The sequence below is a fragment of the Pempheris klunzingeri genome, chromosome 14 (assembly GCF_042242105.1).
Source record: "Pempheris klunzingeri isolate RE-2024b chromosome 14, fPemKlu1.hap1, whole genome shotgun sequence".
Lineage (NCBI taxonomy): Eukaryota > Metazoa > Chordata > Actinopteri > Acropomatiformes > Pempheridae > Pempheris > Pempheris klunzingeri.
In genome coordinates, this window is record NC_092025.1 from 13,006,114 (window position 1) to 13,018,551 (window position 12,438).

The 12,438-nt window shown below is 43.0% G+C and overlaps 1 protein-coding gene across 1 annotated transcript in view; it reads right to left on the reverse strand.

Annotated features, from left to right (window-relative positions):
- LOC139212867 (protocadherin Fat 3) overlaps positions 1 to 12,438 on the reverse strand; it is a 58,133-nt gene that overhangs the window by 23,699 nt on the left and 21,996 nt on the right. The window contains exons 10-29 of the mRNA XM_070843424.1: positions 10,570 to 10,706; positions 9,717 to 9,992; positions 9,353 to 9,563; positions 8,966 to 9,180; positions 8,619 to 8,777; positions 8,412 to 8,533; positions 8,092 to 8,274; positions 7,828 to 7,942; positions 7,447 to 7,719; positions 6,706 to 7,056; positions 6,189 to 6,362; positions 5,552 to 6,082; positions 4,300 to 4,664; positions 3,812 to 3,965; positions 3,094 to 3,201; positions 2,808 to 2,991; positions 2,269 to 2,489; positions 1,189 to 1,641; positions 550 to 684; positions 28 to 421 (exon numbers count right to left, since the gene is read on the reverse strand). Of these exons, the coding sequence (XP_070699525.1) occupies positions 28 to 421; positions 550 to 684; positions 1,189 to 1,641; positions 2,269 to 2,489; positions 2,808 to 2,991; positions 3,094 to 3,201; positions 3,812 to 3,965; positions 4,300 to 4,664; positions 5,552 to 6,082; positions 6,189 to 6,362; positions 6,706 to 7,056; positions 7,447 to 7,719; positions 7,828 to 7,942; positions 8,092 to 8,274; positions 8,412 to 8,533; positions 8,619 to 8,777; positions 8,966 to 9,180; positions 9,353 to 9,563; positions 9,717 to 9,992; positions 10,570 to 10,706 (4,761 nt within the window). The remainder of the gene's footprint in view (positions 1 to 27; positions 422 to 549; positions 685 to 1,188; positions 1,642 to 2,268; positions 2,490 to 2,807; positions 2,992 to 3,093; positions 3,202 to 3,811; positions 3,966 to 4,299; positions 4,665 to 5,551; positions 6,083 to 6,188; positions 6,363 to 6,705; positions 7,057 to 7,446; positions 7,720 to 7,827; positions 7,943 to 8,091; positions 8,275 to 8,411; positions 8,534 to 8,618; positions 8,778 to 8,965; positions 9,181 to 9,352; positions 9,564 to 9,716; positions 9,993 to 10,569; positions 10,707 to 12,438) is intronic.

Genomic DNA, 12,438 nt, shown 5'->3' on the forward strand with positions numbered 1-12,438 from the left:
CATTGAGTGTTCTCTTAATTTCCTCACCGGTGATGTAAAAGCTGACAAGGCGGTTTTGATCTGTGCCATCTCGATCTTTGGTTTTCAGAACAGCTACCACCTCGCCGAGGGGGTCGCTCTCCTTTACCGCACCCCGGTACAGCTCCCTCTCAAACTGCGGCGGGTTGTCGTTGATGTCTGAAACTGTGATGGTCACCACTGTGGTGGAAGAAAGAGACTGCGACTCCCCCAGATCAGAGGCCACTACTTCAAAGCTGTAGCTGGAGCAGGCCTCGTGGTCCATCTGACTCACAGTGGTGATCCAGCCTGTTTTGCTATCAATAGCAAAGACAGAACTGGTCGTGATAGGGCCAGCGAAGGAGCGAGCGTTTTTTGTCAAGTCCAAGTTGTAGGTGAGCAGGGGTCCGAGGCTGTAGGTTACCTACAATTTTGAAAGGATAATTACAGAAGCTTTTCAAAGCATCTACCACACTGACAGGGCTGAGAGAAACATTTGTAGCAAAATACAAACAAAATATTCAGTGAGAGCTGAACTTGGCTGTCACACACCTGTCCATTAGAGCCCCAGTCTGGATCGAGTGCACGCACTTGAATCACTCTTGTCCCTACCGGCATGCCCTCCATCACTGTGGCAACATAAGTGTTGGTCTCAAACACCGGCTTGTTGTCATTCACATCCAGGATCTGCAAAATGACAAATCAGCCCAACGAAGCCTATATCATCATCATGACTTTTGAGTGAAAATGAATTGGATTGAAATTGGTTTCGAGTAAATTCAGAATTGTACTTTTTACATACATGTATTTTAAATCATCCCAGTTGCTTTAATAGAAATGCACCAAGTTGTAGCATTTTACACATTACTTTGGTATTTTACTGGCTCCCATTTTATTTTGCACTATGAGAATGGAAACCACCTTATCAGTCATTTCTAAACCTGCTATTTATTGAAGTGCCCAGTGAGACCACAATTCCTTGTGGTTTATTTTGTCTACGATACCTGTTTTGACACAGATTTATTATTTTCTGGCCGTTTGAGCGATTGGGTGCACTTCAGTTTTCTGTAGTTTCTACTACATTTTATTTTATTGCACAAAAGCTGAAATTCAAGTCCAATTTAATTCCCGTCAAATGATATAACAGGCAACAAAAGGCTAACAAGCTCTTTGTTTAACAGTACCACCGACCTTAACCTCCAGGTCTACAGTGGAGATAGACTCGATCAGGTCTCTTCTTGTTGTTGCCGCGACCTTAAAGCGGAAGATGCTGACCTCTTCGTAGTCTAGTGATTTGATCAGACGGATCAGACCTGTTTCCCTCTCCACCAGGAAGGTCCCTCCCTGGTTGCTGTCGTGCGTCTCTCCTCCGACAGCAGTGAAGAACCCCGTCTGTCCAGGGCCCATGTACACAGACCCCAAGGCTGTTCCCACTGCTGTGTCCTCGGGGATGGTGAAGGAGTACTGAGGCTGGCTGAACGAGGGAACAAATGCATCTGGTGGGACGACGTGAATGAAGGCTGACACCAGAGAGTGTTTTGCTGGAGAACCGCAGTCTGTGGCTTTGACAAAGAAGGACAGCACAGTCCCCTGGAGGTGGTCCACAGTGCTTTTAGTCATCATCCAACCGCTGTCTGGCTCCACCTGGATACCAGACAAATCACAAGGCCATTTTAATCAACTTTAGAGGTCCTGGTAATAGAGCAATCAGCATGAACTCAACGCAGATATTTTGGACTCCTGTTTTGGTTTTGATATTTTAGATTTTACTTAATCGGTTTTGTTTGTCCTCTTAATCAGAGATTCACAAATCAGAGCACGGTAATGTTGTTTAAGCTTCCACTAGGTTGCTACTGCTTTTTTTATATTAATTCATATTATGTCAGTCTTTTATGCTACAGGTTTTTGTTTCATTTACAGGCCTAGTTGTTTATTTGTTCATCATTTAATAGTGTTTCCCTTTTGAGCGGTAAAAATTGACAGAAGCATCAATCTTGATGTGACATAATTCCACTTTGATGAGGAAAAATCCATCAGTAAAGTAAACAGATGGCTATTAATCCACTGAAATGGGGAGGGGGGGGGTATCAGCTGAGAATATCTCTTAATTGAAAATCAAGCCTACAGCATAAAACACGAGTTTTAATGTGGTTTACTCTTCTTAAATACATTTGTTGAGGTTTGGATCTGGTTAGACTGTTGCGTCTTTTTCTCTCATACATTTTTAGAGTCCATACAGTCATATTAAGTGAAAGAGCAAAATGCACTGACCTCAAGGACATCAACCAGTGATAACCGTGCCTCGCTGTAAAGGGAGTAGGTGATCCTCCCATTAGACCCAGCATCAGGGTCAGTGGCCTGGATCTGTGTCACCAGAGAACCTTTGGCAACATTCGCTTTAATGCTCATACGGTATTCAACCGCTCTGAACCGAGGGGCATTGTCATTCTCATCAGCAAGGACCACTCGCACTGTGCAAAATGATGCACGTCCTGGAAAAATAATAGAAAGTAAATGTACATGCATGTATTTATCATATGTACATAGTTTTATTACAGATTGCCTCATTCCACTGCCGCATTCACTGTAAGTCATTTTGGCTGATAAAATGTAATGCATCTGTAATGTGAACATGCACAACTATTCATTCATTAATCTTAAGGAATATGGGATCTTATTATACAAAAACTATCATCCACAGTGCATTTACCAAAGCTAGCAATCACTAATGCATTAATGTTAGCTTAATGTTCAGACTTCAAAATCTAGAGGTAAGAGGAAGCCAGTCTGGTCATTGTCAAAAATAATACCTCCACCATCCAGGGCCATAATGGTCAGCACCATGTCCTTGTTAAGAGGATTTTCTCTGTCTAATTTCTGAACAGTGGATATGATTCCATCTGCATCAATGCTGAACTGAGTTTTCCCCAGATCGTTGATGAAGGAGTAGGTGATCTGGCCAAACAACCCAGAGTCCTCATCTGTTGCACGAACCTGCAGGTTCATACAGAGAGAAAATAATGTCAGTCAGAACGTCATTCATGCAGGAAGATTTCTTTCAAAAGTCCTGAGTGAGAAGTGGCAAGGCAAACTTACTTGAATAACCTTTGATCCTGGAGGGGCATTTTCTCGGATTTCAGCCAAGTAGAACCTCTGGCTGAACACAGGGCTGTATAGGTTAGCTCCCAGGACACGTACAATCACCTAGGGATCACCATCGTTATAATCATCATCCCATCCTCATCATCGTCCTCATGTCTGCTGACATTTTATTGATGCCATCACAATAATCAGCACTGGCTGATTTGTCAAACACGATCACATCATCGTTGCATGCAGGCCAGCAGTAAGAGCATCAGGCTCGTGATCAAATGGTGATTGATGCAGCTGCAAACACTCTCTGACAAACTACTGTGGGGATACTTTGTGTTCACATCATGTCAGAAGAAGAAGAGACGAAAGAATGCTATTGCAACCACATATAATGGGGACTGTGAGAGATGTGGGATATCAGAGTCCCACTTGTAATTACAACTAAGAGACAGATGTGAACATTTTTCCAGTTGGCAGCTCATCCTCATAGTAAATCTGATATGACATGAACACACATTAACCCCCAATTGCAGAGCTGCTCAGCAGCCAGTGGTAGAACACAGCAGTCACATTGGACAGCTGCAAATGTGCGGAACAAATCTGAAACGAGGGGTTGCTGAAGAAGGTCACCCGGCTCGCTGTGTATAAACACTGCAGAGGTTAAAAAAAAGAGCAAATCAGTTGACAGAACTAAATTGTAACCTCTGAGAAGTTGTCTCACCTGAGCGGTGTTGGTGAAGACTCCATCTGACACGGACACATTGAGCTGATACAAGACTTTCATGCCTTGTCTCCTCTTGTTAGACAGACTGAGCACCCCTGTATTTGGCTCCATCATAAAAGTCATTTTCTCATTCCCCGAGAGAATACTGTATCTAAAGTCAAATCAAAAAAAGGGTAAAATGTTTATTATGATGTACACTTTTATTTTGCTCAGAAGCCGCTGGAAACACAAGTCCCTCTGAGTGCTGAGTCAAAACCGCTGGAGCAGAAGACAAATAAAACATGAAGTGAAACTTACAACAGAACACAAGAACAAGACTGCCTATAAGCAATGTGCTTTTCTAAACATAACAGACTGAAAAGTTTAGATAAAGATTGAACTTGGTTCAATAGGGAACTATGTAAAAAAAACAATCTAATCATCAGTGGTACAAAACATTACAGAGAAAACACCAACTTTTTAAAATGTCTTTTTCTTTTTCTCACCTCAGCCGCTGAGCATCACAGATGTCAGCATCCGACGCCTGAACACAAGTCACAAAGTGTCCTCTGGGAGCCAATTCGCTGAGAAAGGCCTCGTACAGGGCTTGGCTGAAATTAGGTGGGTTGTCATTTGTGTCAGTAACACTCACGGTGACACTAACATCACTGCTGAGGGTGGGGTCTCCACTGTCCGTTGCTCTGACAATGAAGTTGTAGCGCTGGATGAGCTCATAGTCAAGCAGACGTGCCGTGAATACCAGTCCGCTGTTACTGTCAATGTGGAAGTAGTCGCTGCTGTTGTAGATGTCAGATAGGATCTGATAAGTCACTATGGCGTTCTTCTCTGAGTCTTGGTCCTGAGCAAACACCTACAACGAGAGTAACAATAAACTTTGCACTTCCTCATGCATAATTCAAGATAAGGTTTGATTTGTTTACCCTGACATTCTCTATACAGTAGCTACAGTTGAGTCCAAATGAAAAAAGTCAGGATACGTCTAGCATCTACACACGTTAAAACATTGTCAAGTATCCTGCGTGGTTATTTTGTTGATCGTGCCAATACCTTAAAAACAAAAGCAGCAGATTATACCGTCATTGTCAGGTTATGATTTACAAAAAGATTTTCAATAGTCTGATAATCATGTTGAGGTAGAGGATTAAGAAGTGTTACTGTTTTAAATTTCAGTAATAAAATAAAATAGTTTACATACATTTTTTAAAAATATAAATTACAATGTATCAGCGTTTCAAAGCATAGACATAATCTGTGCCAGAAGCCCACAACATGCATTTACAGTGCATTGCTTATGTGAACAAAATTGCAATTCCACTGAGCAAGCCCAAGTGTATTTTAAGGCATGATAAACGTTCATGTTATACAATATTCTCAGATTGCCTTCCTAATTATTGTTGAGTTCAATAACATAGTCAAATAAGACCATTAACCTATTTTGATGACTGGCTAACCTCAAAGAGATTGTTAAAGAAATAAATTAATTCAATAATTTGGTGTCTTCGACTTGTCTTGTGCAAACATGTCCCTCAGTGCATCAACAGCACCGGTCTATTATTCGCTAAAGGTCAAGAGCTTCCACTGGGAAAATTCTAGGGAAATATCACGCTTCCTCTCATACATAAATTATTTGGCATTTAATATTCATCCAAAATACTGCTGAAGCGAGTCTGAGGTGTAAACAGTCATTCAGTTAAAGTCCACACTGGACTGACTCAATAAACAAAGATACACACACACCTGTAACACGGTCGTTCCAATCATGGAGTTCTCAGCGAGCACAGAGGAGTACGAGGTGTTCAGGAACAGTGGCGGGTTATCATTCACATCCAGCACGACAATGTCTACATCAACCTCAGACTTGGCCCCAGTCAGCGTATCTGTAGCCTTCACCGTTAAGCGGTAGTACTGCATGGTCTCGTAGTCCAATGGGTAAATCACGCTGATGATTCCCGTGTCGAAGCCAATGTCAAACTGGAGGGAAGGGTCTCCATCTGTGAGGGTGAAGATGATGGTCTGGCCTTCGGGACTGGTGGCGTTGATACACAGGACAGAGGTGGAGACGGCCACATCCTCTCTGACAGTGACACCGTAGAACGGCTTGTCAAACACCGGCATGGCTTTATTCACTACAGTGATAGGAAGCTCCACCTCACTGGACAGAGGGGGGAAGCCGCTGTCAGTGGCCACAATGACCACCTTGTACTCGGCGTTAGATAAGTCTGCTTCAAACGCCCTCTTTAAGGTCAGCTCTCCCGTCACAGGGTTCATCTGAAAGAAGCATGAGAATCCACAAACCCATTAATTTTTTTTAAATGTAAAGCCCCTCCATATAAAATTAAGTGAACATTAAATAGCAGGAAATAACAGCTCTCACCTGAAAGTTCCTGTGCTGCTCCTTAAGGCTGTAAGTCACTTGTCCGTTCAGACCATAGTCTTGGTCAGTGGCTGAGACCCTGTAAATAGCTGATCCTGGCTCTGCTTCCACCTGCACTGCAGCGTAGTAGGGGAGGTTCACAAACTCTGGTGCATTGTCGTTCACATCCTCCACCTAGAGACAGGGCAGTTATTTTAAGAAAATCCATTGGGGTCATTGTAAAGAAAGTAAAGGAAGAAGAGACACTTGAATTTTGGTGGGAGCTGAGATCTTAAAGAATTAGTCCCTAAAATTTAGTAACAGGATCAGTAAATGCTATGGGTGTTGGCAGCGAACCAAGTGATACTAAAGTGCAAATATGCTAAGTGTCCCATACTTCATTAGATCTTAACTAACCGCTTTTATTTTCCTACAAACATCCGGTATAGTAAGTCACACATTTAAGTTTTCATGCATGTGGAAAACTGGAAACAAAAAATAAAAACATGTACATGCGCTTTTACACACAAATGCCCACCTGGACGTGCACAGTCACCCTGGCCACTCTCAGTATCTCATCTTCTTTCCTGACCTCCACCACCAGCTCGTAGCTCTGTTTCTCCTCTCGGTCAAAAGGCACACCCGTGGTGAGCACCACCCCGCAGGTCGGCCTGATCGTGAAGCGCCCACTGGGGTTCAGCAGCGTGTACTTCAGCGGCTCATTGAGGCGGTGGCCGACCGTGTTGACAACAGTCACTAAAGTGACATTTGATATGTTCTCTGGGATGGAGGCGGAGTAGACCGGGAAGGTGAAGAGCAGGCCACTGTCTATGGCCTCTCGGACAAGCACTGTGACCGACGCCACGCTGGAAAAACGTCCGTCCCATACCTTAAAACAAACAAAAACAGAAGGGTGAGAGGGTCTTGTTGGGCTCTCAGCACAGAGTCGGGGAGAGTTCTTTGCATTTATTTGATAACTGACTCACAGAAGATGTAATGCTGGGGTTTTAATATGTATCCAATAAGACTTTGCATGCACTGCCCCTTTCTTATTTGCTAACAAAAATAACAAAGCAACTCTGAGGCATGGAGACCACCCATCGATATGGCAGAAAACCCTGCCTCAAATGGCATTCTACACCAAGGCACTGAATAACTTCGGGCTCTGTGTGCACATTTCTGCAGATAACCCTGTGCTGTGACGCCCCTGTGGAAGTCTGTTTATCAAAACTAGTGACAGGAAGGACAGAAATTCCGTGCGTCACCTCCGGTCACTTACCTTCACATTAAAGCGGTAACGGTCTTTATTGAGGCTCTGATTGATGACGGTCACAACTCCAGTGTCGCGTTCAACAGAGAAGTACTCCACGTTGCTGTCTACCAGAGAGTAAACTAGCTTAGACTTGTCAGGGTTCAGGGAGAGGTCAGAGGTCATATCGGGATCAAAAGCCTCAACCCTAAGGACCTCCACTCCCACGTAGGTTGGCAGGAGGAGCACTGTCTCGTACATGTCCTGTGATAACTTTGGAGGTGAGTCATTGATGTTGATCACCTAAGACAAGGTATACACGGAGTGGAAATGGAATGTAACATAAGAATCACAGTGAGTTAAGAATGGTTCATGAGGAAGTGGAAGCAGATTCATATGTCATTTACTCACCTTTATGATCACCTCTGCTGGGCTGTCAGCGCTCCTAGAAGGCTGGCCACTGTCTCTAACATGAACCCGGAAGAGGAACTCTGAGAAGGTCTCATAGTCCAGACTGGCAATCGTTCTAAAATTTAAGAATGAGAAGAAATCCTTTGCTCCATAAATTATGAAATATATCTTATATAAAAGATAAGAGATAAGTATATCCATAAGCACTCGAATCAGACAACCTCAATAATGACGGAGCTGGTCTGGTTTCTACATGTCACCTACCGAATCGATCCAGTCCCCGAGTCCACGCTGAAAAACATACGAGCGGTCTCGTCTATGATCTGGAACACTAGCAAAGCATTGTGATTGCGGTCGCTATCCGTCGCCTGAATGACTAGAGGGTTACCATCCTCTCCCAGGACCACACTGTTGATTGGAGCAGCCTCACTGATTGCGCCCACATACCTGTTAAGGTAAAAACAGCAAAGCTATTCGTCCATCACTCCAGAGAATTACATGTTGTCAGGACTCAATACGGCTCAGTAAACAGGTCAGGGGCACATCAGTGCTGAAAGCTCTTCTCTTTTGATCGTCACTGATACCTGACTTGTTGGAAGACAGGTGGGCTATCATTGACATCCACCACCTGGACGATGACGGTGGTGCTGGCCTCCACTCCGGCCATGCTCAGAGCATGCACCACCAAAAAGTAGGATGTTGTTTTCTGCCAAAACAAACAAACTCAGTGAGTAAAAGTGCCCCTTTAAAACACTGGGCAGATGGTAGAAATACTGCGAGCATCGACGAACCTCAAAGTCAAGTGGTTTGCGCGTGCTGATTACACCAGTATGATGGTTGATGAAGAAGCAGTGCTCCTCGTTGCCCCTGGTGATATCATAAATGAGTGCTGAGCGGCTGAGGGCACTGACAGTGGTCACGTGTGTTCCAATAGTGCTGTTCTCCATGATCTGTTAATACAAAGATATTGATGATAAAATTTGGTGAGTTAAGTGCACAGTTTCATTGACCCACTCTACATTTGTCTAGAGATTTACCCTCCAGCCCTCCATACCATCTTCCAGCCTTTATTTATTCCATCTATCTCTCCCTTCCCTACCTCTCCCCCATCCATCCATCCTTTCACTCAGCTTTTTACCTCAGCCTGATACTCCTTCTGAGAGAACTTGGGTGTGGAGAAGTCTGAGAGTATCAGGGAGATGCGAACGGAAGCTGTGGCCATTAATGGAGGAAATCCACTGTCTGTGACACGCACAGTGAGGGTGTAAAAGCCTACAGAGGTGAGGTCCAAGTCCCTGGCAATGAAGATAAGGCCTGTGGCATTATCGATGCCAAACACGCCGCCGGTGTTACCTGAAAGAAGCAGAAAGGTTACAGACATCATTAGTGGTAAATACTAAAAACTGAATTTTAATTCTGATTTCTTCTCGCCTGACATTCCAATTAAGAAAAACAGTCACAGTTTAAACCCCCTGTTTAAAACAGAAGAAAATGGAGACATGTTTATTTACGGATAGGCTCACACCTGCTTCTATTGTGTACGTGAGTTGCCCATTAATCCCATTGTCTTTGTCTAAGGCAGTCACTTGTAGTACAGAAGTGCCTATGGGGGAAGACTCATGCGCCACAGCATCATACACAGTGCTGGTGAAATAGGGGATGTTGTCATTGGAGTCCTCCACGGCCACCAGGATACGAGCCAGGTCACGGTTAAAAGGAAACTCTTGATCCTTGACCTGAAACGAAATGAGAGATGAATATTGATAGCACTGCAGGAGGTGATAAATGAAAGAAATCAGCGAAAATTAAGTGAGGCAGCTGCCAAGAGGAGGACCTCTTGGAAGAGGTCACATGTACATATATACACACACGCGTCTCTCTCTACTCACCATAATAGTGAGGATGTGCTGTGTTCTGGCCTCATAGTCCAGCCTGTCTGCAGTGTAGACTACCCCCGTGCTCGGATTGACCCGGAACAGTCTCATACTGGCTGGGTCTACACTGCCATAGATGGAGAAGCTCAAACGAGCACGCTCGTCTATGTCTGACGCTCTAACCCGCAGTAGCTCCATGTCAACTGGTACATCCTCTGAGATACTGACATCATAGGCCGGCTGTGAAAACACCGGGGGGTTGTCGTTGCTGTCTTGTATTCGGATGAAAACCTAAGTGACAAAGAGACAGAAGCGGAGTTTGAAAAGTGAAAGATAGATACATGCTAGTAGAATTGTGCTCGGTATATTATCCTTAAAGATAAGAGCTCTGGCGTAGTGTTAGCTACAGCTGCAGGGCAGTGTTATGCCTTGAATTTTTCATTTGCAAAGCATAGATATCAACAGTATCTACACTAAATCTCTATAGTCAAAGCAACAGTTATTTATTCAAGCCGGACAGGGTATTCTTAGAGGGAGGTGGGCAATTTTTTTTTATATCTAGTCAAACAATTGACCTTTATTTCCCCAAGTTAATCCCATTAATCCACTGGTATCAAGCATTTTCTTACACAGCAGACCTAGTAGGCCAGCCAAGACAGCAGGAGCACAGGAAATATCACAGAGCAACAAAGAGCACATTTCATAGTCAGCAAGAGATAATTTCAGAAAAAGGGAATGCATGCGTAGGAAGTAGGAAAGCTGAGCGTAAACAACTCCCCTCGAAAGAGGTAACAATAATTTAATTTGATGTGTGTCTGGAGTCTATAAGAGGCAGTGCCAGCACATAACAAATCAAATGTGTGAGTACCTGTGCTGTGGCAAAGTTGGTCCCATCTGTCACCTGTATAGTCATGTTGTACACAGACTGCACCTCTGCATCCAGGGGCTTGGCCACGACGAGAGTCCCCACCCCCACTTGAAGGTCAAACTGCATGTCAAAGCTCCCTGGAATCACACACATGCACTCGGAGTTTTAGTCATTTTGTATTCACTTTGCGTGCTAAACTCAGGTGCTCTAAGTTATTACTGTGTAATTGTTTTGGCCAGGTGCCTGCATCTGGAGCTGGAGGGTGTGTGAAATAAAATGAACTGAAATGCAATGCAATGTAGCACCGAACCCACTTGGCAGCCTGAGAGCTGTTAACAGCCACACAAACATCTGTCTTATCACTCCAAAACACAACCCATCTCAGAGATCAAAAACCTGCAGCCGGGTCTTTTCCACAGGCGGTGAGTGTACAGTTTAGAGGCTTAATGTTTGATTAGAGTGAGGGAGAGGATTGATATGTGTTAGGTATTCAGTACCATCCTTCGTCTCATTCCAGCTTCTCTCTCTCGAGATATCTGGGAGCTTGAGCTCTCCTCAGCATATGAATACTGATTGAGCATTTTTCACAGGACCACTGATGCGTGCTGAGTCGGAGCGAACCAAGGAGAGTTGCCTTTTTTCTGTTGTTTTTTTTTTTTTGTTGTTGTTGTGGCAGACAGGTTGGTCAATATTACGCTACAATCTCAGAGCATCAAGAAAAACAGAAGTCACAGTCTGTAGTCTCTAAATAGAAAGAATTATCGTTTCTCTCCCGTCTGCTAGGGGTGGCTCTCGGGGGGGTTTGATAATGCTTCAGTTAGTATTTTTGGTAGCATCTGAATGTTTCAATAATACAGTGATACAATAAGTGAACAGGTTAACAGTATATGTCTGTAGGAGAAATTGTGTAGTAGTACTCAATACATTATGAATTAGTTTTGAAAAATATATGGATATGAATGTTTTAATGAGTGTTCGGCCAAATCGCTAATAATTTGTGTTCCATATGTGTTCCATTTTGTCTTAATTACTCACCCAGTTTCTGTCTTAATCTAAGATTTTTGTCTTAATCTAAGGCAAAAACTGCCAGCAGATAAGCAACAGACATAACTAATAGCTCAATGAGTCCCTGTGGAGTTTTTGATTAACAGCAGGCGCTGTAGAGCCTTTTTTTCCCTGTATTTTTTGTGTCACATATTCTACCAGCACAAGAGGCCATATAAATGCTATGACAGACATGAGCATCAACCCAAAAAATACAAACATTGCAATAATTGACATTCTCTCACTGCCCCCTGAGATCAATTTCAGTGGTGACACAGAGTACCAAACTTTTCTTTTCCCTACTTGTAACAAAATATATATTGGGTTTGTCTGTACCTGCAGAGGGATTATAAGGCAAGCTCCTAGAGCGAGACACAGCAAGCGAAAACACTTTTTTTTCATGCACTGGTCATTTTTTTTTTAGATTTTGGGCTATTTTGTCTCCATACCATGTCTTCTTACAGACTGGTGGAATGAAAACATCCAAAATATGCATTTAGGTGTTTATTTCACTATACATTGTCTATTTGTGTCTGTAGATTTCCCCTAAATTCATAGCACAGAGGGGTTTAATCATATATCATTCATAGCCTGATTCATATTATTTGTATTATGTTATATGTTTTATTCATAAAAACACAATAACAAATCCTTTTTTATGGCTGTTTCAAAACCTTTGGCTCTAATATGTTAACAAAGTTAAACAAGAATTTTAAACCTGGCTTTATCTAATGTTCACATTTCTGTCCTGGAAATGTGTGCAAATTAGCATATATTTAATTAGATAATGTCTAATTTTTATATTTGAACAGAAAAACTAATCTA